Below are 24,328 nucleotides of genomic sequence, written 5' to 3' on the forward strand. Positions count from 1 at the left end.
GGCCTCCTCCCCCTGACCCCCCTGCTTGGCGCCTTCAGCATCTGCACCTCCTCGCCAAGGCCCAGGGCTGCCCCACCGTGTCCCCAGCCCTGGCCTGCCGCCTGCTGCCCGCTTCCTGTTCGGCCTCCCCCTCCCTGGAGCTCACCTCCGGCCTCTGCTCTCCCCGAACGGTGTTCCCCCTGCCCTCTCCTCTTCACTTCCCTGGCCTTCCCCGTCCTCGGTGCCCCCGCTTCTCCCTGCACCCCCCACTTCTCCTCCTCACCCTTGGCTTCCCCCTCACCAGCTGAGCTGGGCCAGCCATATCTAGGGAGGACGATGGGGCGCTGGGGGAAGAGGGGGACCGTGACCCCTCACGAGCAGAACCCAAGCCCAAGACCTAAAAGGGAGTCTAATACAGGGAAGAGAAGAAAAATGAAGAGGAAAAAAAAGAAGACTGATTTGGAGGAGCTGAAGAAGGAAGTGGTCCTGGTGAGAACCCCCCCAGGAGCTGCTCTCCTCAGCCCCGCAGCCCGGCCTCTCCTGCCCTGACAGCACCCCCCAGGCCAGGCCCGGCCCTCTGCCCCAGGGGCTTCTCCCCCTCCCCTGGAAATGACCCAGGTCACCGCCCGTCCCCCAGTGACTCCACTGTCCCCTCAGGAGGATCACAAATTAACCTTGGAAGAGCTGAGCGCCAAGTACTCTGTGGACCTGACGATGGTAAGCAAAGGAAGCCCCTGATGGAGGCAGAGGGTCTCCTTCCGATGCGAAGCCCCCACCCCATCCCCAGGGGGCAGCAGTGGAACTGGAAGTTGGGGCCCTAACTTCCAGGGCAATGCTGTTACCCTTCCCTCCTCCCAGCCAAGTTCCCCAGCACACACGCTGGGGAGAGCCCAGCATGGTAACGCCCCAAGAGTTCGGGGTCAGATGAGAGAAAGGAGAATGGGGTAGGGCAGCACTTCTCCAACCGTTGTCCCCGGGGCCCCTCTCCGCTCTCTTAAATTCTCAAGACCCTAAAGAGCTTTTGTTTGTGTGAGTTACATCTATCCATTGCTAGCATCTTCAACATTAAAATTGAGAAAATTAAAAAATACTTCCTAATTCATTTAAAAACAAGAGTAAATCCATTATATATTAGTATAAATAATATTTGTATGACAACTGTTTTCCCAAACAAAAATTTAGTGGAGTTTGACATTTCTGCAAACCTTTTTAATGTCTAGCTTTTTTTTTTTTAATGTCTAGTTTTTTGATAGAAGGCAGCTGGATTCCCATACATTTTCAGTATTAAATCTGTTGTGATATGTGACCATACGCTCAAGAACAAGAGTGGAAAAAGGCGAACCATGATTTAGCACTATTGTGAAAATCGTCTGATTGCGGGACCCCATGGGCCCCCCAGACCACACTTTGAGAACCACTGGTTTAACAGTAAAACCACATATTCTGACTATTACCCTTAGTACTGCTACCACTTAATACGGGGACCACAAATAAAAACTTAAAGGCCCTCAAAATGTAAGTTCTTAGTTCTAGAATTTCTTCACTGAAGGGGATTTGTCTGGTAACCAGGGAGGCACGAATGAGGCTTGTCCTGCTTTCATTCAAGTCGTACGTTTTTCAGGGGAAGCCGGGGGGTCCGGTGGGGATGAAGGAGTTTGTTTCTTAATCCTCTGGTGGGTTCTGCTATTACTCTCAGAAGGAAAGGCGCACAAGGGTACGCCCAGGCTCCACTGGGAATCTGTACCTGCATGTGTTTGGTTGGCATTTTTTTCCCCATGTCTAAGAGTCAAAGTGTGAATGTCCTTATGTTATTGACGTAAGGTATTGTATCCCATCATTGCATTAGCCTTGCACATTATACCGTGAACAGTCGACCGTTACCTCCCACTAGGGCTGGCGCTCCGTAAGGTAGGGACGGTTCGCACTCACTCTGCTGTCCAACCACAGTACCAGCCCAAGATAGGTGCTCAAAAGGTTTGTGAATCAGTCCACCAACTAAAAATCCTTCCTATGTAAATGTGCTAAACAAGGGAGATCTCTTCTGTACCGCATGCAAATTCTAGGAAGAACCAGGGTGACCTTCAGAGAGCTTCCTTGGTCTGTAGACCCATCCAGGGGCTATAAATGGCACCTCTGAGTTTGGCTGTAGCTGCTTTTCTGCTCATGGCTCTCCGTCCTTTCCTATTTCCTCTCCACACAGGGCCTTAGCCCCAGAAGGGCACAGGAAATCTTGAGACAAGATGGACCCAATACACTTACCCCACCCCCCACCACTTCAAAATGGTTCAAATTCTGTAAACAGCTGTTCAGTGGCTTCTCGATCCTACTATGGGTTGGTGCCATCCTCTGCTTTGTGGCCTATGGCATCCAGTTCCATCAGAAGGAGGAGCCTACCAAAGATAACGTGAGTCTGTTCAGCTGCTCGTGCACAACCCAGTCTCTGCTTAGCCCTGACACTCTTCTGCTCAGCAGCCTTGCACTACCAAAGGCCTCTGGCCCAAATCCCTAGTACTCCCAGGATTTTCCAAGGGAGGCCGTGGTCCCTCATGGTTTCCCTAGCCTTTTACCCAGCAAGCTACTGATTCAGCTCCCTGCGAGCCATGGTTTTACCCAGAAACTTGCTCTCCTTTGATTATCTTCCTGACTGATCATCAAAGCACTCTGCAGCCCCCTTCTCTTTGCCAGGATTTTCGTCTCTTTGAGCTCACACCCTGGCTCTCCCCAGCCTCCCCCAAGCCCACGAATAGCCTTCCTGGGTGTTTGCTGCATCCTGCTGGCCCTCACCCAAACTCAGGGCCCCGAGTGAGGCACCCTGCCTCGGACTCTTCCTTAGCTGTTACCCTTGCAAGCTGATTTTCTGAAGGTGAAGAGGAAAGAAAAGAACTCCTGGTGAGCCCTTTGTTCCCCTGCCCCCAGCTGTACCTGGGCATCGTACTGGCTGTCGTGGTCATCATCACCGGCTGCTTCTCTTACTACCAGGAGGCCAAGAGCTCCAAGATCATGGAGTCTTTCAGAAACATGGTGCCTCAGGTAGGATTGGTGTGAGAGAAGTGTAGAATGTGGCCAAACACACAGTTTTTGAGTGCCCAGAAAATTATACCCTACAATGGGTGAACTGAGGGAGGGTGGTGATGAGAATGAGGGTCCTTCAGATTTTACTCTATCATGCCTTAGAAGTACCCTGAGAAAGACACAGCATCACCTATGCAGTAGTCTGGTCTGGAATGCATAATCTGAATGTGATCAGCATAATCTGAATGTGATCAGCATAATCTGAAGCCCCAAATGAGAACATTCTAGTAAAAGGGGGGGAGGTACAAAGGAGGTTGGAGCAGCTGGATTCTTCAAATGTCAATGGCTTTAAAGACAAAGAACAGGGGCACCTGGGCGGCTCAGTCAGTTAAGCATCCAACTCCAGATTTCGGCCCAGGTCATGATCTCAGGATCATGAGATCGAGCCCTGCCTTGGGCTCCACACTGGGAGTGGAGTCTGCTTGGGATTCTCTTTCTCCCTCTCCCTCTGCAACCCCCTCCCCACCTCATGCAAGCTCTCTCTCTCTCTCTCTCTCTCTCTCTCAAAAAAAAAAAAAAAAGACAAACAACAGCTGTGAGAATGTTCCAGATTACAGGGGGCTAAAGGGGCATGACAACTAAATGCAATACCTGACTGAGACTGAATCCTGTGCCTAAGGAAAAAATAATGTAGTAAAGGACATACGGGGTCCTGACAAAGCGGGAATACAAACAGTAGGTGACAGTACGGTGTCAAAGTGAAATCTAGTGAAATCGACAACCGCGTTGTGGGTATTAACACACTAGTTCTTGGGATGTGTGCACTGAAGTACGCAGGATAGAAGATCGTCACGTATGTGACTTACCCTCAGAGGGTGCAGGCAAAGAAGCATTCACATACATACACGTGTGCAGACAGTGACCAAAGGACAAAGCAAATGGGGTACAGTGTCAACAGGTGAATCTGGGTAAAGGTCATTACAAGTATTCTTGGTACAATTTTTATGCTTGCCACTTTTCTGAAAGTTTAGATGATTTTCTAATATGTTTAAGCATCTGGAAATAATATGACAGCAGAAAGAGGTTTCTAGGCACAGAGCTGGAAACTTGGAAAGAAACAGGCTCCAGAATTTCCCGACAGCACCGTCATGTTCTAGTGTTATAGCCCAGGATCTCTTCCCTTTGGTGTCAACATAAATTAATTCCTCCCTTGGGTGAGAGTTCAGGCAGGGGATGATGCTTTGGTAAAATGAAGTAAGAGTCGGGAGACCATTCATTAGCTTTGGCTGCCTAACAAGCCACCCCAAACTTAATGGCTCAGAACAACAAAAATAGCAGTTCCCACACTTCTATGCCAGGGCTGTTCTGATCTGCGCTGGGCTGAGGGGTGCTGAACGGCGCAGATGACCTCATCCCCATGTGCGGGGATGGCTGAGATGGCTGTGACCACTGGACCCTTTCTCCTTATGACCTCTCTTCCTCCAGGAGGCCAGCACAGGCTTGCTCGATACGGTGGCAGAGGGGTTCCCAGTGGCGACAGGGCAGGCCCCCACTTTTTAAGCCTCTGCTTGCATTATGCTTGTAACATCTTATGAGCCGAAGCAAGCCATGTAGCCAAGCCTAAGCGTGAGGACGGAGAGACAGACCCCCATCTCTTAGAGAGAGGGTCATCAGAGTCATGCTGCAAAGGACAGGGATGGTAAGAATTTACAATCTGCCAAAGAGACCTTCAAGGGTGGTGCGGTGAGTGACAGCTTAAGGAAGGGTGTCAGAAAGAAGGAGACCAGGAACAGGAGTTTATAGGCCAGGAGCGGGTATGTGGAAGCAGAAAGCTTTGGAAGTCACCCTGCACTGTCTTCCCACAGCAAGCTCTGGTGATTCGAGGTGGAGAGAAGGTTCAGATCAATGTGGAGAATGTGGTGGTAGGAGACCTGGTAGAAGTGAAGGGCGGAGACCGAATCCCGGCTGACCTCCGGCTCATCTCCTCACAAGGATGTAAGGTGAGAGGATGCAGGAAGCTCTGGGAGGGGGCCAAGCACTGTGGAGATCCGGACTCAGTGAAAGAAAGCATCATCTTATTATTCAGAACCTCAAGAAGTCACAGGTGCAAATTGGAGGTTGGAGCCAACAGGTGCTGGTGTGTATTTGTTTCTCTCTGCCTACCAGTAACGATGGTGTTGGTGGCAGATAAAGATGTGTCATCTTCATAAAGGAACTTTTCTTCCCATGTTCACTTTACATCCCATCCTGCTGCCCATCCCAGGTGGACAACTCATCCTTGACGGGAGAGTCAGAGCCCCAGACCCGCTCCCCTGAGTTCACCCACGAGAACCCTCTGGAGACCCACAACATCTGCTTCTTCTCCACCAACTGTGTGGAAGGTGAGTATCACATCATAAATAGCCTAGTTTCAAAAGCAGAGCTTCAAATAAAGATTTCAAGAACTCTCTATCTTCGAAAGGTAGTTGGGTAGGTAACAGCTGGTGAACAGTCTAGGCCCTCCATCACTTATGAGCTGTATGACCTTTGGTGAAAGTTCAAAGCCACCATTTCCACATTTGCACCCTGATGATACTAAGAGTCGCTATCCAGTAGATTTTCATTTGGATTCAATGAGATCATGCATATACAATGCTTAGCAGAAAGCCTACCATGTTGGAAGTGCCCTGCAATCGTCAGCTCCATATTATTCTGGCTGGTGAATGGACTATGCTCTAGAAGTTGAAAACAGCACAGGAGGGCAGGAAGTTACTCGGCCCTGCTAGGTCAGTCTTCCTCTGAGAGGAGCCGCAACTTCTCACTATTCCAGGGAGGTATTGGCATTGGAAATTGGAGTTACCAGAGGTACCACTCACACTTTGGCTTTTCTCCTAGAATGTAAGACACCCTTGAACTGGGAGGCAGTTCTGGCCAAGGTGGTAGCAACGGACTCAGTCTCATGTCAACCTTCCCCCTTAAGGAGGCGTGCAAGACTCTCAGGAACACACACGAAAGCCATTACTCGTGCTTAAGAATAAATGTTTGGGTATCTAAGAAACAGCTATTTTTTTTAATTGAACACCTGGCATGTGCCAAGTGTTACAGATGTGTCTGACTCTCACAACACTACACAACAGACATTCGCCCTATTTTGCATATGAAGAGCTCAAAGAAATAGAATGCAGTATCCAAGAGCACAAGCCTTAGGAAAGAGGAGACTCAAGGATCTAGTGCGAGTCCATCTCCCAAAGCCTGTGCTCTTTCCACAGACCATTATCTGGGATAAAGCTTGCCAATGACCTCTCTGGTCATGAAGCTATCCACTTGAAAAATATTTTAAAAAATGAGATTAACAATAAAGCTGAAGAAGAATCCAACCAGAAAATGAAATATATATTGAAACTTTTTTTTTTTAATTTTGATTGGGCAGAAAGATGCAGGTCAGCAAGCTTCCTTCAAAAACACTAGATTTGTATTATTACATTTTAGGAAAAAGTTTTGCTCACATTTGTCCTTCCCAAGTAGGTTTTTGGTCAGCAAAGTATATGCTTCAGATAAGGGGAGGAAAGCGGATGGTGGCACCCCATCCGAGAAACAAGGGTCTGGCCCAGATGGAGGAGGCCTTAGTCGGAGACCAGAGGGACATGAGATGTGGCCAAGAGGGTGGAGCTAGGTTGAAGGAGCTCTTGACTCTTAAACTGAGGAATATCTGTGCATTTTGCAAACAAGGAGCATACCTTTAACCTTTATCCCAGACCCCCACCCCCCTACTTTCATGGCCGTGGTCCCGACGGGGCTGCAGGTACAGACGTCTCTGTCTTTGGGTTCTCACACATCTCCATGGGGCCTGAGCTGTCTCCCTGGTGATGTGCAGGAGTACGGAGGCATCGGTCTGGCCTGGGGTACGGGAGGCTTACCCATGGGCTTGACCTTCCCCCAGGCTGACATCAACCCATCCTGTCTCCAGACACATGGGATTCATTACCAGATCCTGCCTCTCTGTGCATGGGGAAACCCATGAAGGAGTAAAAAGGAAGAACTAGACCAAACCCTGGCGCAAAATAGATATACAGGTAGCGCCATACTCTACCCCCGCCCCAAACCCCAAAGCCTCTCAGCACCTCTCAGTTACTGTAGTGTCTTCGACAAGGCTCCATGAACGCCTCCAGCAGGCAGCCCTCTGGCGGGTGGCCACTGTGGAGCCCATCTGCAGAGGGCCTCGTACCGGAGCCACTCTTCCCCCGAACACCACGAGCACCCCTCCCTTGTGGCCATCTGGACGGGACCCCGCTCTCAGGCTCCCTCAGCGGAAGGCCACCCCAGACGTGGAGCGGCCGCTCTGCGCAGGGTGTTTGTGGGAGTTGTCGGAGTAGAGTCACCCCTACTCGGTCCCATGCATGATTCTGTATCAGTCCTTCTCAAGGCCCTAAATCCATCTAGATGAAGAAAAGAAACCAACATTTGCGTGCCTCCACTGAGCCCAGTCCCGTCCTAGGCTCCTTGAATAACCTTTACTCCTCCCAGCTTCGTGGATGCTTCCATGCCCTCTTAGAGCTGAGGCAGCCCGAGGGTCAGCGGGTACGGAGCTGGCCCCGGGCAAACAGCTGCCCCACTGGAAAGCTGAACTCCCAGCTGGAGTCCTTCTGATCCTAAAATAAGTGATATTTCTAGAATACGTGGCTTTTCTGGGTGATTCCGACCGTGACTTGGAAGGGAAGGAATTTCAGCCACTGTGTTTATAAAGCCAGAAAATTGTTTTGAGCCAAGAACCTTGTCAGGCCCCTCATTTCAAGCCACGTAGGTGAGTGGCCAGGATCCCGTGCGTGCAAAGCCAAACAGGACGTCCAAGTCCCCCTTCTGACTCCGGGGGCGGCACCGGCGAGAGAGAGGCCCGGGAGCTGCTATGGCTTCGCTCCCCGGCAGGGGTCAGGCTGGCTCCAGCAGGAGGAGCAGGGAGGGGCTCGGTTCCCCAGCCTCCACACTATCAGCATTAGAGCGGGATAATTCTTCCTTGTAGGGGGTGACGGGTGGCGGGGGGGGGCGCTCCGGCCATCTGCAGGATGTGTAGCTGCACCCCTGCCCTCTACCCACCAGACGCCAGGAGCAGCCCCTCCCACCCCAGTTGGGACAACCAAGATGCCTCCTGCCATTGCCCAATGTCTCCTGGGTGGGCAAACGGCCACCCACGGAGAACCACTGGGGTAGCGGATAACCAGATGTTGGGAGGGAGGACTCTAGCAGAAGGGCGACCCCAACTCCTGGGGATCTAGAAACTATTCAGCTGCTGAGGGCAAAATAAGAAACATACAGGCAATAGAAGACATTTAGATTAAGTGTTCTGAATACCTTCTTGACGGGGAAGGCAATGAGTCAGTGAAAGTGGAGAACTGTGAAATCTCCTCAGAGATTTTTTGGGCGAGGAGAACCTTACCTGTATAAACTAAATACGAGGAGCATAGACTACAAGAGCCTCTCGGACGGTGTTGAGTGTCCACCTTGCTTTTGACCACTGACCGTGTTCTCCTCGTAGGAACGAAAGCCAGCAGCGCCCCCACCTCAGACCTCCCTGTTGCCCCGCAGGAACAGCTCAGGGCATTGTGATCGCCACGGGAGACTCCACGGTGATGGGCCGCATCGCCTCTCTGACGTCAGGCCTGGTGGTCGGCAAGACCCCCATTGCTGTAGAGATCGAGCACTTCATCCATCTGATCACAGCGGTGGCCATCTTCTTTGGTGTCTCCTTCTTTGGGCTCTCACTGATCTTGGGCTACGGCTGGCTGGAGTCTGTCATTTTTCTCATCGGCATCATCGTGGCCAATGTGCCCGAGGGGCTGCTGGCCACCGTCACCGTGAGTGGCCAAGGTGGAGGGTGGCCTCTGGGCAGACACACCACCCCAGGGGATAAAATCGTTTGTATCTCTTTTGCTAGTGAATCTCTCAAGTGTCAACCACTTAGCTCCCACAGGACCTTGACTTCTTCCACCCATATTTTCTGGTGCCTTCTCTTTCTTTTCCATGAGTTGCAATGCAGGAAGCACTTAGATTCTGTCACCAGCAGTGAGTTAGTTAGTCTGGGCTGTACCGGCCAGTGAACTTGGCCAAATCCCTGAACATCTCCAGGCGTCAATTTAACTAATCATCAGTTTCTATAGGAAGATTAATTCAGAGTTACAGAATCTTATTGGAAGGGACTTCAAAGCCCATAGAAATCCAACCTTTCCACCAATGCTGAATATCTTGTGCACAATCCATGGGAGATGATGATTATTTCTAGTCCTGAGATTTCTAGTCTCCGCTCATTTCACCACTGGGTTGCTCCAACTGGATTTCATTGTGTTGAGCAGAAATATGACTTCCTGTTTGGTTCCAGTGTTCCCATCTGAAGAAACACAAAACAAGTCATTTCTCTCTCTTCCACAAACTACGCTTTTGACTGACGGGAGCCATCATGTCTCCTCAAACTCCCCGGTGGGAGGTGAAATCGTCCCTTTTCCTCTAGTTGTTGTTCACAAGACACGGTCTTCTGACCTCTTGGCTTACTGATCACCTGTTGGGGGTATGCTCTAGATTATCAATATCCTTCTTAAAATAGAAATGAGAATAATACTCAGGGTGCGGTTGGTTAGCGCAAAAACCTCAGGACTAGTGATAATAGGTAAATAAATCATAACCCCACGATTAGAATTCTGTATTAATATAACCATAGCCTAAGAACTGACTAGTTTTTAAAACAACCCTGCCCCACGCCTGACTTTCACTGAACGTATGGTCCACATAATTACTGTCAACAAAAATGTCCCAGTTTAAATAATTTCTGAAGTCCTTTCCAACGGTGCAATATTCCTTGTCAACTTCATGATTCTCCCGTTTTCTTCTTTTTTTCCAACTATTGGTACCAGCCCCCTGACCCCACAATGAAAGATTAGCTATCGACATGGTCCCTGAACTTGACTGGAAAGGGGCTGCTGGACAGAAAAGACGAAAGGATCCTGGGGGAGCTGAGTATTCCAGGGGACAAGGTCACACACTGTGTTCCCCTGGGGAAGGAAGATACGCTTTTTTCCGAGCTGTGCCGCGAAGCACGAACACCGTCACTCTCCTGATTTCCTTCCTGTGGCCGGAGGTGGAATTGCTAAAGACTAGGTGGAGACAAAAGGGAAAGAATTTCCTAAAATTACAATAGCAATACAAACGATCCGATTTCCAAAACACAAAGTGGTGTGAGCAGCCGAGCACTTCGTCGCCATTAATTCTCGGCCCTCTTCACGGCCTTAGGTGTGTCTGACCCTGACCGCCAAGCGCATGGCACAGAAGAACTGCCTGGTGAAGAATCTGGAGGCGGTGGAGACGCTGGGCTCCACCTCCACCATCTGCTCCGACAAGACGGGCACCCTCACCCAGAACCGCATGACCGTCGCCCACATATGGTTCGACAAGACCATATACAAGGCTGACACCAGCGAAGAGCAGACTGGTGACTCGAGTGGCATGGGTGAGCCACGCGTGGAGGGGCCGGGGGCGGGGCGCGGACACGGGAGACAGCTGGGCCCTGAGTGCAGATGAGGGTTGTCTCCGTCAAGTGCTGGGGGACAGAGCGGGATGCGAGTAAGTCCCTGCTTTAAACTCCCCACCCCCTATCCTGCTCACAGCCTCTCCTTCTCCCTAGGGAAAACATTTGCCAAGGGCTCTGCGACCTGGTTCATCCTGGCCCGAATCGCAGGCCTCTGCAACCGAGCTGACTTTAAGGCTCACCAGGAGACCCTTCCCATTGCTAAGGTATCAGGCCTGCGGTGGTGGGGGAAGACAATGCCTCGGTGCCGAGGGCATGCCCCGCCCCCTCCCCAGGAATCTCTGTCCTGGTGCTTAGGGTCCTCCCCATTGCACCCCTCGCCCTGTGCCCTACCCCTCGGGCTCACCCTACAAACCTACAAACCCCGTCCTGGCAGCGGGCAACAACAGGGGATGCTTCCGAGTCAGCCCTCCTCAAGTTCATCGAGCAGACATACAGCTCTGTGAAGGAGATGAGAGAGAAAAACCCCAAGGTGGCAGAGATCCCCTTTAATTCCACCAACAAGTACCAGGTACAGAACCCACAAGGGTAGAATCGTGGTCAGGGGTGGGCTCGTCATTTGGGGAAATGGGAGCTCCGCCTTCGCCTTCAGCCTCCCCTCTGAACAACAGAATGGAGACGGTGGATACCCAGCATCCCCATTAAGAGGAAGGCTCACCTCAGGGGAAAGTGACCAGCAGGGAAAGGGAGGAGCAGGTGGTAAAGGAAGAGGCGTTCGACCCCAGGCAGAGAGTGAGGCTCCGTCACTTGTGGAGAGAGCAAGTGGGAAGTGTCCTGCGGGTAGGACAGGCTGCTTGGTGACACTCACGGTAGAGCCTGGTGCAGCCCTGGGAGGCATCTCTGTGGCTCCTGCAAGGTTTGCCCCTGCAGGATAAGGCTGGGTTTGCAAGGCACTCCCGGGAAGCTCCTGCTTGCTTTCCGCGCCTGGATTCCAGTACCTGCCATCAGGTAGGTGGCAGGGCGGGCGCTCCAGCACATTTGTGAAGGTTTTAGTCTCTCAGGGGTATTTTGCCCGCTACCCAGGGAGGCGTGACAAGGGAAAGAGATACTCGGGCTGAGGGGCAGTGGTGGGGCACTAACCCCGAGGTGCAGGGGACAGCCAGCAAAGCCAGTGGGACCCTCCCACGTGAGGTCCTGCACGCGACAGTCACGGTTTGCTCAGGGGAGGGGAATTCTCCAAGTTCATGGGCTACCATGAAGGTCAGACGTTCAGGTGTGGGTGACAGAGAAGAAATGAGCCTCCCAAAAAGTCAGTTTTGTTTTCCTGTCTTAGAAACCACAGAAGAGTGCTTGCTTTAGCAGCTCTGGTACTAACATCAGAACAAAACACAGAAGGTTAGCAAGGCCTGTGCACAGGCGAACTCATCAAGTGTTGCATTTGGAAGTTGCTAAGAGTAGTAGATCCCCCAAATTTTCCTCACAAGGGAAAAAAAATCATAACTAAAAAAACAATAATAAAATAACAAAAGCTCTATGGAGTTTTGAGTTTTTAAAGCCCAATTGCCTATCTTTTTATATTGAATACTGAACAAGTAAGAGTTAAAGAAATAGATCCCGAGTTTTTTTGTCTCAGCTGACTTTCGGTCCATGTAATAAGATAGGTCTCCTAAGCCCACACTGCAAACTTATTTCTACTTTTTTTTTTTTCTGACGTTCAGTGGCCTCACAACCCAGACAAGAATTCTGTGCTTGGCAGGACCGGATTAAAGCCTGTGCCTGCAAAGAAGTAGATACTTCTTCCTTCATGTGATTTAAAATAAAAGCAAAACATATCCATGACACTTGTTGGGACGGCCAACAAAATAGCAACTTTCCCCAGAACAGCTAGGTTAGTGTGTTTTCTGAGTTTCACAAGCAAAGGGCACGATCCTCCTCCGTGGCGCCTCCACCAGGTGAGACGGGCCAGCCGGGCGCTCGGCGGGGCTGACCCAGCGCTCTGCCACCTGCAGCCTTCATCTCTGCCTTGCTCTCAGACTGAAATGAAAGGGAGGGTCTCTGTCCTGATGTTCCCAGATTTCTCCCACTTTTTTAAAAAAAGATTTTATTTATTCATTTGACAAGGAGAGGGAGAAAGCACAGCCGGGGGAGCGGCAGGGAGAGGCAGAGGGAGAGGCAGGCTTCCCGCAGAGCAGGGAGCCCGACGGGGGGCTCGATCCCAGGATCATGACCGGAGCCCAAGGCAGACGCTTAACGACTGAGCCATCCAGGCGCCCCCTCCCACCTTTTTATCTGTAATTTTCTATCAAGGTGTGATTTTTTTTGTGACCAAGTTGCTGACTTATAAGTAGGTCTTGCTGCCACCTCCGATAATCTCCAGTAAATAGGGAACAAATACGTATTAAGTACTCAGGAAATCAAGCTTTTTAAACCTCTTACAGCCTTCTGCTTCAACAAGTTAAGATTTTTCCTCTTAACTGCTTAGGCATATTTTGAATATAACTGAGAGTTATAGGAAATATTTGAATGTTTCTCATGGGACGGTTTTAACAGCACTTTACACACAGGCTTCCCACCTTGGTTACCCTCTGGGCAGTGTGGTCTGGCCCCCTCTGCACCTGCTCCTTTCGAGTTGCTGGTTTGGTGACCAAACAGGCTTCATAACGGGAAGTTCCTGGCTCGAAGAGGAGCCCTGTCATAGTTCCTGCTCACAGATCAGGGATCAGGGAAAATGCAAAACCAAAATGCATCTCATTCCTCTCTCCTCCTGGCCTCTGGTCTCCTGAGATTCACTGTGAATCTGGCCTTCCCCGTCCCCAGCCCACCAGGCCGACCCTGACCCCGACCCCAACCCCAACCCCACCACTAGCCCCTGGCACTTCTCAGACTGTTGGGAGAGTGGCAAAGGGATTACGATGACGTAATCTGGATTGTGCTTCGTAGTTTTCAAAGTACTTTTTAACAACTAATCTGACCCTCAAACGGCACGGTGTGAACCTTGTAGGTCCAGCTAAACACCGATGTTTTTCGATAAACACAGTACAGTCAGTGGATGTTCTCTTCCTTGTGATTTTTCTTAACATTTTCTTTTCTCGAGCTCACTTTACTGTAAGAACACGGCATATGATACACAGAACATACAGAGTATGTGTTAATTGACTGTTGATGATAATATTGGTAAGGTTTTGGGTCGCCAGCAAACTGTATTAGTAGTTAGGTTTCGGGGGAGTCGAAAGATATATGAGGATTTTTGACTGTACTGTGTCCCATAAAAACCCAGCGAAGTGGAAACACAGAATCTTTTGCAGCGTATCAAAGGAACTAAGGTTTTGAGAGGTTCAGTGGATTGACCTGAGGTCACAAAGCCTTCCTGCTGGGAGGACACAGGCCTGTGGCCCCTACCTTCTTTTCCTGTCCACCCCGCTGCCCCCGCCCGGCCCACACTTCTGCTTTCCAGGCAGAGAGGAAGCAGAGAAAGTGAGAGCCCTGCTCTCAGCTCCTGCAGAGATAGCAGGGATTCCTGTGCAAACAGCACCGGGCTGGGATCCCTGGACAGGAGGAGGGGTGGGCTTGACCCCGAGTCAGATTTCCCTGGAGGGAGGGGGCTGCACTGGGGTTAGGGGACAAAGGAAATGGGGGGGGTATGAAATGGGTTGTCTGTTTTTTACCCTCAAAAACCTTTCCCCATGGGAGCGCCTGGGTGGCTCAGTCGTTAGCGTCTGCCTTCGGCTCAGGTCATGGTCCCAGGGTCCTGGGATCGAGCCCCACGTCGGGCTCCCTGCTCCGCGGGGAGCCTGCTTCTCCCTCTCCCACTCCCCCTGCTTGTGTTCCTGCACTCGCTGTGTCTCTCTCTGTCAAAATAAATACATAAAATCTTTAAAAAAAAAAAAAACGAAAACCTTTCCCCTGTTTTTCTGCCCCAACCCTTTCTCCCTCCTCCTGCCGCAAGGATTCTTCCTCTCTCCTCCCCAGATGTCCATCCACCTGCAGGATGACAGCAGCCAGACCCACGTACTGATGATGAAGGGGGCCCCGGAGAGGATCTTAGAGTTTTGCTCTTCTTACCTTCTGAAGGGGGTGGAGTACCCCATGGACGATGAGATGAGGAAAGACTTCCAGAAAGCCTACATGGAACTGGGAGGCCTGGGGGAACGCGTGCTAGGTGAGGGGCTTCGGAAGAAACCCAGAAAGAATGACACCCGAATGGTTATTTGTGGGGTGAAATTTCAAAGATGCTGGGGTGAGCGAGACAGGGACGTAAGCCGCTGAATGACTACCGGTCCCTCCGTCTCTCCCCAGGGTTCTGCTTCTTGAATCTGCCTAGCACTTTCTCCAAAGGATTCAAGTTTAATACAGATGAAATCAACTTTCCCATGGATAACCTTTGTTTTGTGGGGCTTGTATCCATGATTGACCCTCCCCGAGCTGCAGTGCCTGACGCTGTCGGCAAGTGTCGTAGTGCAGGGATTAAGGTAAACTCCTAAACTCCTGACTAAGGTAAAAAAAATATCCCGGAAGCCCCCCAACCTGTCACAACTTGGAGCAACAGTAGAAAGCCTTGCCTGGAGTAGGTTCTTCATAATCTTGGTTTAATTCATGTCTGTTTCCTTGAGCTTACGATTTTTAGTCTTAAGAGACTACCTAATACGAAATAGTAAGTTTCTTCTGTAGTTAGAATCCTGTCTTGCGTTGAACATTAGAATCACCAGGGGACCTTTAAAAGTCTGATGCCTAGGGCCGCCCCACCCCCCCACCCCCCCCACCCCCCCCCACCCCCCCCCCCCGCTCCCCAGTAGGCTCAGTCGGTAAAGCATGCGACCCTTGATCTCAGGGTTGTGAGTTCAAGCCCCACACTGGGTATAGAGATTACTTAAATAAATAAATAAACTTAAAACAAAATCTGATGCTTAGGTTAAAGCATCAGATTAGGTTAATTCCCATTAAATTGGAAACTCTCAGGGCAGGGTGCAGACATCTGTAACTCTTCAAACTTTCTTTTTTTAAGATTTTTATTTATTGATTTTTCATTTGAGAGAGAGAGAGAGCACACAAGCAGGGGGGAGGGGCAGAGGGAGAGGCAGAAGCAGACTCCCCACTGAGCAGGGAGCCCAATGCAGGGCTCCATCCCAGGACCCGGAGATCATGACCTGAGCCGAAGGCAGACGCTTAACCAACTGAGCCACCAGGTGCCCCCTTTCTTATAACTTTCTTAGAGATTTCACTAGGCAGGTAAGTTTGAGAACCCGTGTCCTAGGGTTGTGCATGTGACTCATCGAGGGGTTTTGTCGGAATGCAAAATCTTGATTCTGCAGGTCTAAGACCCTGAGATTCTGCATTTGTAACAAGCTCCCAGGTGATGCCATTTCTGCATTTGTAACAAGCTCCCAGATGATGCCGTTGCCGCTGGTCTGCACACCACAACAGGAGTAGCAAAGGGCTAGAAGATGTCAGGGAAAGGTGCTCCTGGGAAGGGGCCGGGGGCTGGAGTGGATGACAGAGAGGCTGAGCCACGGACAGCTGAATCCTGGTTGCCCCTGACTCGGGGCGAACAGCTACACCAGCAGGCACTCGTCCAGGAGTCAAAGCTAAAAACCAAAAAGAGTGAAACACAGTTGCAGAACACACTCCCAGAGGTGGGAACTCCTCCTTGGCCGGGGGGCTCGGACTGCATGGGATTCCTCTAGTTCTGAGACATTCTGTACCCCGCTTCCAGGTCAGATTCTAAGACTCACCTACATCCTCACAGGTCAAAGACTGACACCTTTCCGGCTCATGCCCGATATTCTGGATCCCAGGCCTGGGGGAGAACAGGTTGGAGGGTGGGGGGCGCTGGAGGTATCTAGGGAGAACGAGATGCTATCTGTTGGAGCTGGCTTTATCTTAGACCTTTGACTGTCGGCAGTTTGGGGGCAGCTGGGCCGTGCCAAGTTCAATGATTGTGGCTGGAGTGAGAACCAAGGAACGGATGGAGGAACTATTCTGAGTGAGTTCCTTAATCACCACACGCTGTTTGGGCGGTCGGTTCTCTGCAGAAGCAGCACGTCTGCATCTGCGTAGGATAGCCAATGTCTCGACCTCCCCCAGCTCTCGAAGCCCCCACACCACATCATAGGAGCTAGCTGGAGAAGGGCCCATTTGACTTTCCTGAGCATTGAGGCGGCTGTTGGAACGGGGAATTATACTGGGGATGTGAAATGTATCTCATCTGGGGATTTGTGGGTCCCTTATAGCAAGAAGAAGAGACTTACAATTGGAGGCCCGAACAGGGCCGAAGGGCTGAGTTAGCCTGGGTGTCGTGACTGCCCGAGGCAGGCGAGTCCGAGGCTGGCTGCTGAAGCAGGAGGCCCGGGGGCTTTCTGGGCCAGTCCGCGTTCTGGGCATGGGCTTACGGTTCGCATTATCATTTTCTCACTTCTTCTGGACCCGAAGCTGGCAGAACTTTGGCAGACTCGGTGAGAAATTCTGAATCAGCCCCCTTTCCCTATAGGGGAGTGTAAAACACACGCATGATGCCATCCTCCGAAGAAGACAAATGTGATAGACATAGGCGGGTGGGTTGTCGCGTAGGGTACACCCTTCCAGGGCCAATACCAAAGTGGCCTTGATGCAGAGCTGATCGGAGAGCCCTGGGGTCACAGGGCAGCAAAGTTCTTACAAGGAGATGATCGCAGGGCTGGTACTTCCCAGGTAGAACCAAGTCTCCATTATATTTGCCACTCACTGAGGCTGTAGGGGCCGTGAAGGTGTTTGGGCCTCACCGTGAACCTGGCCTCCTCCAAGAACCGCAGTCTGGCCGTGAGGCCGACACCGGTGTCACCAACACCGGACTCCGTCTCTCAGATGGGCCCCACACGGGAAGAGAAGGGACGAGGGAACAAGGGGGCAGCTCGCAAGACTACGTGGGAACAGCAGAGGTACGCTCAGCACCCACAAGTTGGAAATGAGATTCCTTCAGTCCCTGACGAATCCCAGAAACCAGGAGATGTCCTTTACCTCAAAGGGAGCCACTCTGCAGGACTGCGCGTCTGTTGTGCGCGTGCACCTCGGTGCGCTGTGAAATCGCGTCCTGGGGACTTGGGGGGGGCGGGGGAGATTGTGTTTTTCTTTCTCCAGCCTGGCCTGGAGGTGGGACTGCCGGAAACTACTACGGAACAGCGCCTCTGAGCAGTCAGACCGGGCAGGTGCTTGGACTGGGGGGGTGGGGGTATCAGGATGACGGCGCACCTGCCCTCCAGCCCCCCACCGCCCTGGTCACCACGGATGAGCCCCTGTGGGGCTGTCCGGGTGCGGGGAGCCTGAAGGGCAGCACGGAGGGCTCGGTCTGCGTCACACCGGGAACTTTGTAAGCTCGCATGCGGTTCCCTCCCAGACCCTCCCCGGGTACCCCACAGGCTGCGTTGGTGAGATGGGGACACTCGCCGTCCGTGCTGCGGGTACAGCGGCCCGCGCTGCGTCTCTGGTGGTGGCCACACGGACTTCTGCGTTACCACCTCCCTCCAGGAAGCCGGGCTTGGAGTCCCGCTGCTCTCAGGCCAGCGCACAACGAGGCAGGCTCCGGGAAACACTCCCTACAGGCTTGTTTCCATGCTCTGAAAGCAAACAGACGGACCTTTCCAGGACCTTCCCAGGACAGTTCAGCCACAGCCTCGCAGCTTCCTTTCCCTCCATCGGAGGAGCCAGGGAAAGCCGTGCGCCCAGAGGGCACTCGGGAGCCTGGGGCCCTGATTCTCAAGAAGCGGTCATTCTTTCATTCCCGCATCTGATGGCTGTTTGCCGAACGCCGGCTATGTGCTAGGCTTTGCGCAAGAGCAGAGCTTCACAGGGAGCCGGGACACGGCCCATTCTTGCAGAGCACTGGGGCCAGCAGACAGAGGCAAGCCCTCCCGGTCCAGAGCAGCAGGAGTGCTGACACACAGAAGGAGCACAATGCTGGCACAGCCTGGAGCCGGGGGACAGGGCGTCGGCGAAAGGGCTGGAGCCCAGGGGAGGCCACGGGGGGGGGGGGGGGGTAGGGAACAGTGGGGGTCAGAACGCACCTGGGCCTAGAGGATATTTTGCTAAGCAGAAGGATTATCGCAGATGTCCCTTTATTACCATCTGTTCTATGTGTAGGTGTTTGTCTTTTGAGCTTAAAGAAACAGAACAGCTTCTGGAACAATTCAGTGAAAATCGGAATATAGTCATACACCCAAATCCCCAGTTTATGCCCGGGAAATCTAGAACCCAAACAGTTCTATGTGTTACGGTCTGGTGGTCCTGACCCCGTCCCCAGGGACGAAGCCACCGTAGCAGAAGTCCTCGGGGACTCCTACAAATAGCCCTGTGGAGTGAAGGTAGTGATCCGTCAGGTCCTGGAGAGAAAGACCAAGTGTCCAGGAAGCCCTGAAGATGATTCTGCCCCCCTTCCTTCCCTTCCCGACCCAGGTGATCATGGTGACCGGGGACCACCCCATCACAGCCAAGGCCATCGCCAAAGGTGTGGGCATTATATCAGAAGGCAACGAGACGGCAGAGGACATGGCTGCGCAGCTCCAGGTCCCTATCAGCCAGATCAACACCAGGTGGGGCCCCTAAAGAACTCAGACCTGCCGTGTGTCCCCTCCATCCTCAGCCGCCCCACCCCGACCCCCTCTCGCTACAGTTCCCGGAGGCTCCTATAGTAGGTGGGATGTGTAGGGTTTACTTATTGCAAAGTAAAATGTAATGGGAAAACGACCCAGTGACTATGCCAGTGGGTTTTCAGAGGAAGTGGGTGGAAGGACGCAGAGCAAAGGGAGGAGCGGGTGGGAGGCGGGGAGGGGTGCAGCGTGTCCGTCCGGGGACCGTGGGTGGCTGGGGACAAGCGAGGAGCCGGGCTGAAGGCAGAAACAGGAGGGTATGGCGGAGCCTGGACAGAGGCACTGGGACCTCCAGGGAACTCTGAGCGCTCTGCAGTGGCTTTTGACCTCCCTGCCTCAGCGAAGCCAAGGCGTGCGTGGTGCACGGCTCTGACCTGAAGGACATGACGGCGGAGCAGCTGGACGAGATCCTCAAGAACCACACGGAGATCGTGTTCGCGCGGACGTCCCCGCAGCAGAAGCTCATCATCGTGGAGGGCTGTCAGAGGCTGGTGAGGGGACGGGGGCAACTTGGGGGGCCCGGCCCAGCTCTGCCCCAAACCTCCTCGGGCTGGCAGAGGCGGGGGACTCCACAGAGCACCCTGTCTCAAGCCCCGAGACGGGCTTCAGGTGGGGGGCCCCCTGAGAGTTTTCACATCTCAGCAGGAGCAGGAGAAGAAAGGGCCAAGCACAAGGACTTTAAGAAACAAGGGATGATGGGATCAGAGTGACCTCTGGGACCGGTCTCGATCCGACACAGTGATGACTTCACTCCTTCTGTGCTTCGTCCAGGGGGCCATTGTGGCGGTGACCGGGGACGGCGTGAACGACTCCCCCGCGCTGAAGAAGGCTGACATTGGCATCGCCATGGGCATCACGGGCTCCGACGTGTCGAAGCAGGCCGCCAACATGATCCTGCTGGACGACAACTTTGCCTCCATCGTCACGGGCGTGGAGGAGGGTGAGGGGGCAGGGTGCCCGTCAACTCAGGTGACAGGCGGGAGCTGGTGTGCGTTCTATCATTCCCTTTGCCCAACATTCCACCTCCGTGATCCTGTACGGACTGGGAATAATCAGTGTAAGACAAAATTCTGTAAATTAGACTCGGCCGTCGTTGGAACATCACTGCCAGGAGCCCTTTTGTATGAGGTGGAAGGCAAGTGCAGATTTGTGAAGGAGACGGGGACCCTGGTCTAGCAGAGTACCCCCTGGGCCCTCACACACATTCCAGTGGGTCTGCAGCAGGTTCCAGGATGTAGCCCTTCCCTGGGACGACTCCATCCGCCACAATCTCCGGGGTCCCCGGGAACCTGTTGCCTGAATGATGTTGATACAATGAGATCAGCTGGAGGCTGATCTAGGGACTGACTGCACGAGCCGAATCAAGCGCCCACTTTCCCAGAGAGTTCTGAAGACCACACCCACTGGTGAGCAGGAGAGCCCCAGAACCCTGCTTCCTGGGCTCCTTGCTTTCTGCCTGCAGTCATCTTGCTGAACCCTATGACAAGCCACATAAGAGTAATAGTTATACCGTTGTACTGAGACCTCGTATCATCCTGACACTTTGCTCGGTATTTGGTATCCATTCAATTCAATTCATTTTTTGAGCACCAACCATGTACCCGGCTCTATTCTAGATCCCGGGATGTAACAATGGGAAATAAAAAGACACAAATCCCTGCCCTCGTGCTCCTTAATTTCTCGTGGAGCAAGACAGGCAGCAAAATAAATTGCATAGTATATTACAAGGAGATCAGTGCGACGGGGCTGGGGTTACAGTTTTTGAAAGGGTCGTCAAGGAAAGACTCAAGCCATCTCGCAAGGGAGGCGGAATGAGGCTTGGGGAGGTGCCCAGCGTCACAAGCTGCTGCGGCAGAGAATGGGATTGGAACCCAAGTCGGGACTCTCTCCACCTCAGCCTTCCACCTCTAATGGCTTTTATGTTGGCGTTCTCAGACATCGCCAAGTGCCAGCCCAGCCCAGCCCTATTTCATTCTCAGGGGTCAGGTGCTCTTGGCCCCACGGAATCCATGAACAAGGAGGGCTCAGACATGGCGTGCTAATAGAGCACGGCTCTAATGAAGAGTCACGTGATTCGGGAGCAAAGCTGGGAGCGAGGACTGGGTCGAGGTCTCGGACCTCCAGACCCTTCCACGGGCTGTGGCTCTGCTTTGTAGTATTCTCTGTCCAGGAGCCAGTGTGTGGGTGGTGTCCTCTTTGCGTTTCTCACAGAAGAGCGGCCTTCCTCCCCCAGGCCGCCTCATCTTCGACAACCTGAAGAAATCCATCGCGTACACCCTGACCAGCAACATCCCCGAGATCACCCCCTTCCTGCTCTTCATCATCGCCAACATCCCCCTGCCCCTGGGCACCATAACCATCCTCTGCATCGACCTGGGCACCGACATGGTGAGCCCCAAACTGGGACCCTGCTCGCAGAGCTGCCACGAGAGGACTGGGGAGCAGGAGAAGTCTGTGTCCGGGGGAGGGACAGAGCTCGCCCGAGTTACTTCTGTGTTTCCTTCTGAACTTGGTGTCCCTTGTCACCCCCACCCTCCGTCCTCCAGGTCCCGGCCATCTCCTTGGCTTACGAGTCAGCTGAAAGTGACATCATGAAGAGGGCCCCACGGAATCCAAGGAGCGATAATCTGGTGAACCACCGCCTCATCGGCATGGCCTATGGACAGATTGGTGCGGCCAGAGGCATGGGGGGCTGGGGTGTGGGGAGGGCCTGCACCTGCCAGGCCACTGGAGTCAGGGAGATATTTTCATGACGGCAAACTCTGTGCTGGGCCCCCGGAACACAAGGAGCCACGGATATGTGATCTGCCCTTGACTTAAGAGTCCAGCCGAGAAGGAACAGATATACACAAAATGGTAGCATCTTTCCCAGTGCTGAGAAATGAGTGTGTACAGGACGTGCGAGAGGAGAACAGAGCAGGGGGCTCGGGAGCCAGGAGGACAGTCAGGGAGGCCGTGTGGAGGGAACAGGACTCGCGCCTGGTACCGGAAGATCGCAGATGTATGGTCAGCCAGAGGAGGGCAACTCACATGCCTGCTTGCAGGAGAGCAAATAACCAGTTTGGGGGGCCCCTGCTCCTCAGAAAGGAGCAGGAGAGAACGAGGCTGTGGGTACAGGTAGCACTTACCCCGGGCCAGCCTGGGAAGACACTGGAAAGCTGTTCGAAGTCTTTGCTCTTGAATTGCCGGTGCAGTGTTTCAGGGAGCAGGTGAGGGATGGACAGGGGAGATCACCCCAATATCTAGAGGAGGAAACATATAGGAAAAGCACAGATTTAGGAGCCAGGCCTATGTTTGAATCCCAGTTTCACCGCTTACTTACTACCTGTAAGACCTTGGATGACGACCGAATCTTTGTCATGCTTGTTTTCCCATCTCTCGAAGGTAAATAGTAGCTTATAATTGTCGTGAGGATCGACTTGGTGCGCAGCTCAGCAGTCGGTAGCCAAACGCTGGTGTCCGCCACCGCATGGCTAGGCTTGGAGGCAGAGGTGTCGACTAAGGGACAGGCAAGGGGCAGGGGGGAGGTGCGAGGAGATGACAGGACCTGATGAGGGTCCGCACGTAAGAGAGAGTGGGCCCAGAAGAGCCCAGCGCTCGCTCAGGGACAGAGGGAATAAACCCTCTCCAGGATCCTTTCAGTTTTGGTCATGTGACTCAAAGATGACTCTGGGTTAGAGCTCCGAAAGAAACGTCAGGGCTTGGAGACAAACCCTACAGAGATGAAGGGATCAGGTCGCCGATGGCAAGCACCTTCAGCACTAAAAGCTCAGACACACACCAGCCCAGCTAGAACCCGGCCACAACCCCTTCCACGGTCTGCCTTTTAAGGTCCTTCTCTGAGCCACGCTCTTCTGTCCTGTGACTGTCATTCACAGGGATGATCCAGGCTCTGGCTGGATTCTTCACCTACTTTGTGATCCTGGCCGAGAACGGTTTCAAGCCTGTTGACCTGCTAGGCATCCGCCTCAACTGGGAGGACCGGTTCTTCAATGACCTGGAAGACAGCTACGGACAGCAGTGGGTGAGTTGAAGAGGTAGCGCCCGAGACGGTGACCAGTAAGGGTGACGAAGGCACAGGGAAGAGCGGAGAATACCGGAGAAGAGATGATACCTCATCTCCAGTCCTACGTGACCTCAAACTCCCATCACGTCGGCAAATACTCTTCAAAGGAAGACTTTTCAAACGATGACTTCATTTCTGCTCCTTCCTACTGTCTGTCACCTGTCCTTACCTTGCTGGATCTTTCAGCTTCCTTGGACCTAGAGGTCTTCCTCGTCATGTCAACTTTTGGGGGCTGATTTCTGTGTTTCCAGGTTCTAGGCATCGTTGCCCCAAAAGTGAGTGCTGGGTCTTCTCTCTCTCTCTCTTCTCTCTACCTTCTAAATACCTCTCGCCATCAATTCCACTGACGACCACTCATTCATTCATGAAGCATCTTCTAGGTACCAGATACTCTTCTCTCTGTTTCACTCCCTCCCTCCATGGGAGTTCAAAAATTACGACTTCAAGTCTGAAAATCTATGTGCTTTGTATCTCCCTTTCTCACCTTTCTAAACTTGTTAAACTCAGAGGATGCCTCTCTCTGGTAGTCTTTCGTAAAACCCAACATGATTGAGGTTCAAACTGAAGCCCTCTAAGCCAACAGGACGTATTCAAGAATTTTAATAAGTATGCTTGTTCCTACCTGTGAACATGCCTTTCCTAATTTCTAAAACAGTGGGCGATGTGACACCAATTATTGCTAGAATCGTAGGACCACAGAGGATGCAAAATCTGTAGAAGACACGTGGTCTGTTATCATCACTCTGTAAACAAGGAAACTGAATCTAGAAAGATTTTGCGACCTGTGCCAAGTCCCACAGGGCATCCCTAGAGCTTCACGGGAGCTCTGCCCTGGTTCCTGCCCAACACCTTCCGCCTTCACCATGATGCCTCCAAACCAAGCTAACTGTAGGTTTCTCAAAAGTGTGTTAGAATCCTGGTTGTTGGAAAGGTGCCCCTTGTACACACTTGGCTTCCCTTAGCCGAGCCCCATGAAGTCATCAGGGGTCAATCTTCCCAGCCACCAACAATGCTCCAGGGTCCAATGATGCCCAAAGTCATTACATTGTCAGCATTTCCTCGATCCTCAACTCCAGGCTTTATTAGTTTTATATCTTGATACCATCTCCCTGCTGCCAGGACGCGGCTTAACATATATTTATTTGTAATAAATTAAAGGTAATTAAA

The 24,328-nt window shown here is 52.4% G+C and overlaps 1 protein-coding gene and 1 long non-coding RNA gene across 8 annotated transcripts in view; one reads left to right on the forward strand and one right to left on the reverse strand.

Moving 5' to 3' along the window:
* The window catches only part of LOC113933076 (sodium/potassium-transporting ATPase subunit alpha-4), a 30,076-nt gene continuing 5,748 nt past the window's right edge, over window positions 1-24,328 (forward strand). For 2 of the 7 annotated variants that reach the window (XM_027612787.1, XM_027612788.2), the window contains exons 1-19: window positions 1-468; window positions 637-696; window positions 2,180-2,383; window positions 2,896-3,009; window positions 4,857-4,991; window positions 5,255-5,372; window positions 8,551-8,819; window positions 10,246-10,462; window positions 10,637-10,746; window positions 10,917-11,051; window positions 11,411-11,488; window positions 14,450-14,639; window positions 14,777-14,949; window positions 18,902-19,038; window positions 19,436-19,586; window positions 19,867-20,035; window positions 21,329-21,483; window positions 21,642-21,765; window positions 22,974-23,119. In XM_027612787.1, the coding sequence (XP_027468588.1) occupies window positions 316-468; window positions 637-696; window positions 2,180-2,383; window positions 2,896-3,009; window positions 4,857-4,991; window positions 5,255-5,372; window positions 8,551-8,819; window positions 10,246-10,462; window positions 10,637-10,746; window positions 10,917-11,051; window positions 11,411-11,488; window positions 14,450-14,639; window positions 14,777-14,949; window positions 18,902-19,038; window positions 19,436-19,586; window positions 19,867-20,035; window positions 21,329-21,483; window positions 21,642-21,765; window positions 22,974-23,119 (2,838 nt within the window). In that variant the 5' untranslated portion in view covers window positions 1-315. The remainder of the gene's footprint in view (window positions 469-636; window positions 697-2,179; window positions 2,384-2,895; window positions 3,010-4,856; window positions 4,992-5,254; window positions 5,373-8,550; window positions 8,820-10,245; window positions 10,463-10,636; window positions 10,747-10,916; window positions 11,052-11,410; window positions 11,489-14,449; window positions 14,640-14,776; window positions 14,950-18,901; window positions 19,039-19,435; window positions 19,587-19,866; window positions 20,036-21,328; window positions 21,484-21,641; window positions 21,766-22,973; window positions 23,120-24,328) is intronic. The other 5 variants (XM_027612789.1, XM_027612790.2, XM_027612792.1 and 2 more) reach the window with 4 other exon arrangements.
* On the reverse strand, window positions 15,562-18,118 carry LOC113933077. The gene is made up of 4 exons (XR_003523229.2): window positions 17,471-18,118; window positions 16,726-17,372; window positions 16,210-16,316; window positions 15,562-16,062 (listed from the first exon to the last, which is right to left on the reverse strand). It is a non-coding gene; the product is annotated as an uncharacterized LOC113933077 (long non-coding RNA).

This window comes from Zalophus californianus, chromosome 10, assembly GCF_009762305.2.
Source record: "Zalophus californianus isolate mZalCal1 chromosome 10, mZalCal1.pri.v2, whole genome shotgun sequence".
Classification (NCBI taxonomy): domain Eukaryota; kingdom Metazoa; phylum Chordata; class Mammalia; order Carnivora; family Otariidae; genus Zalophus; species Zalophus californianus.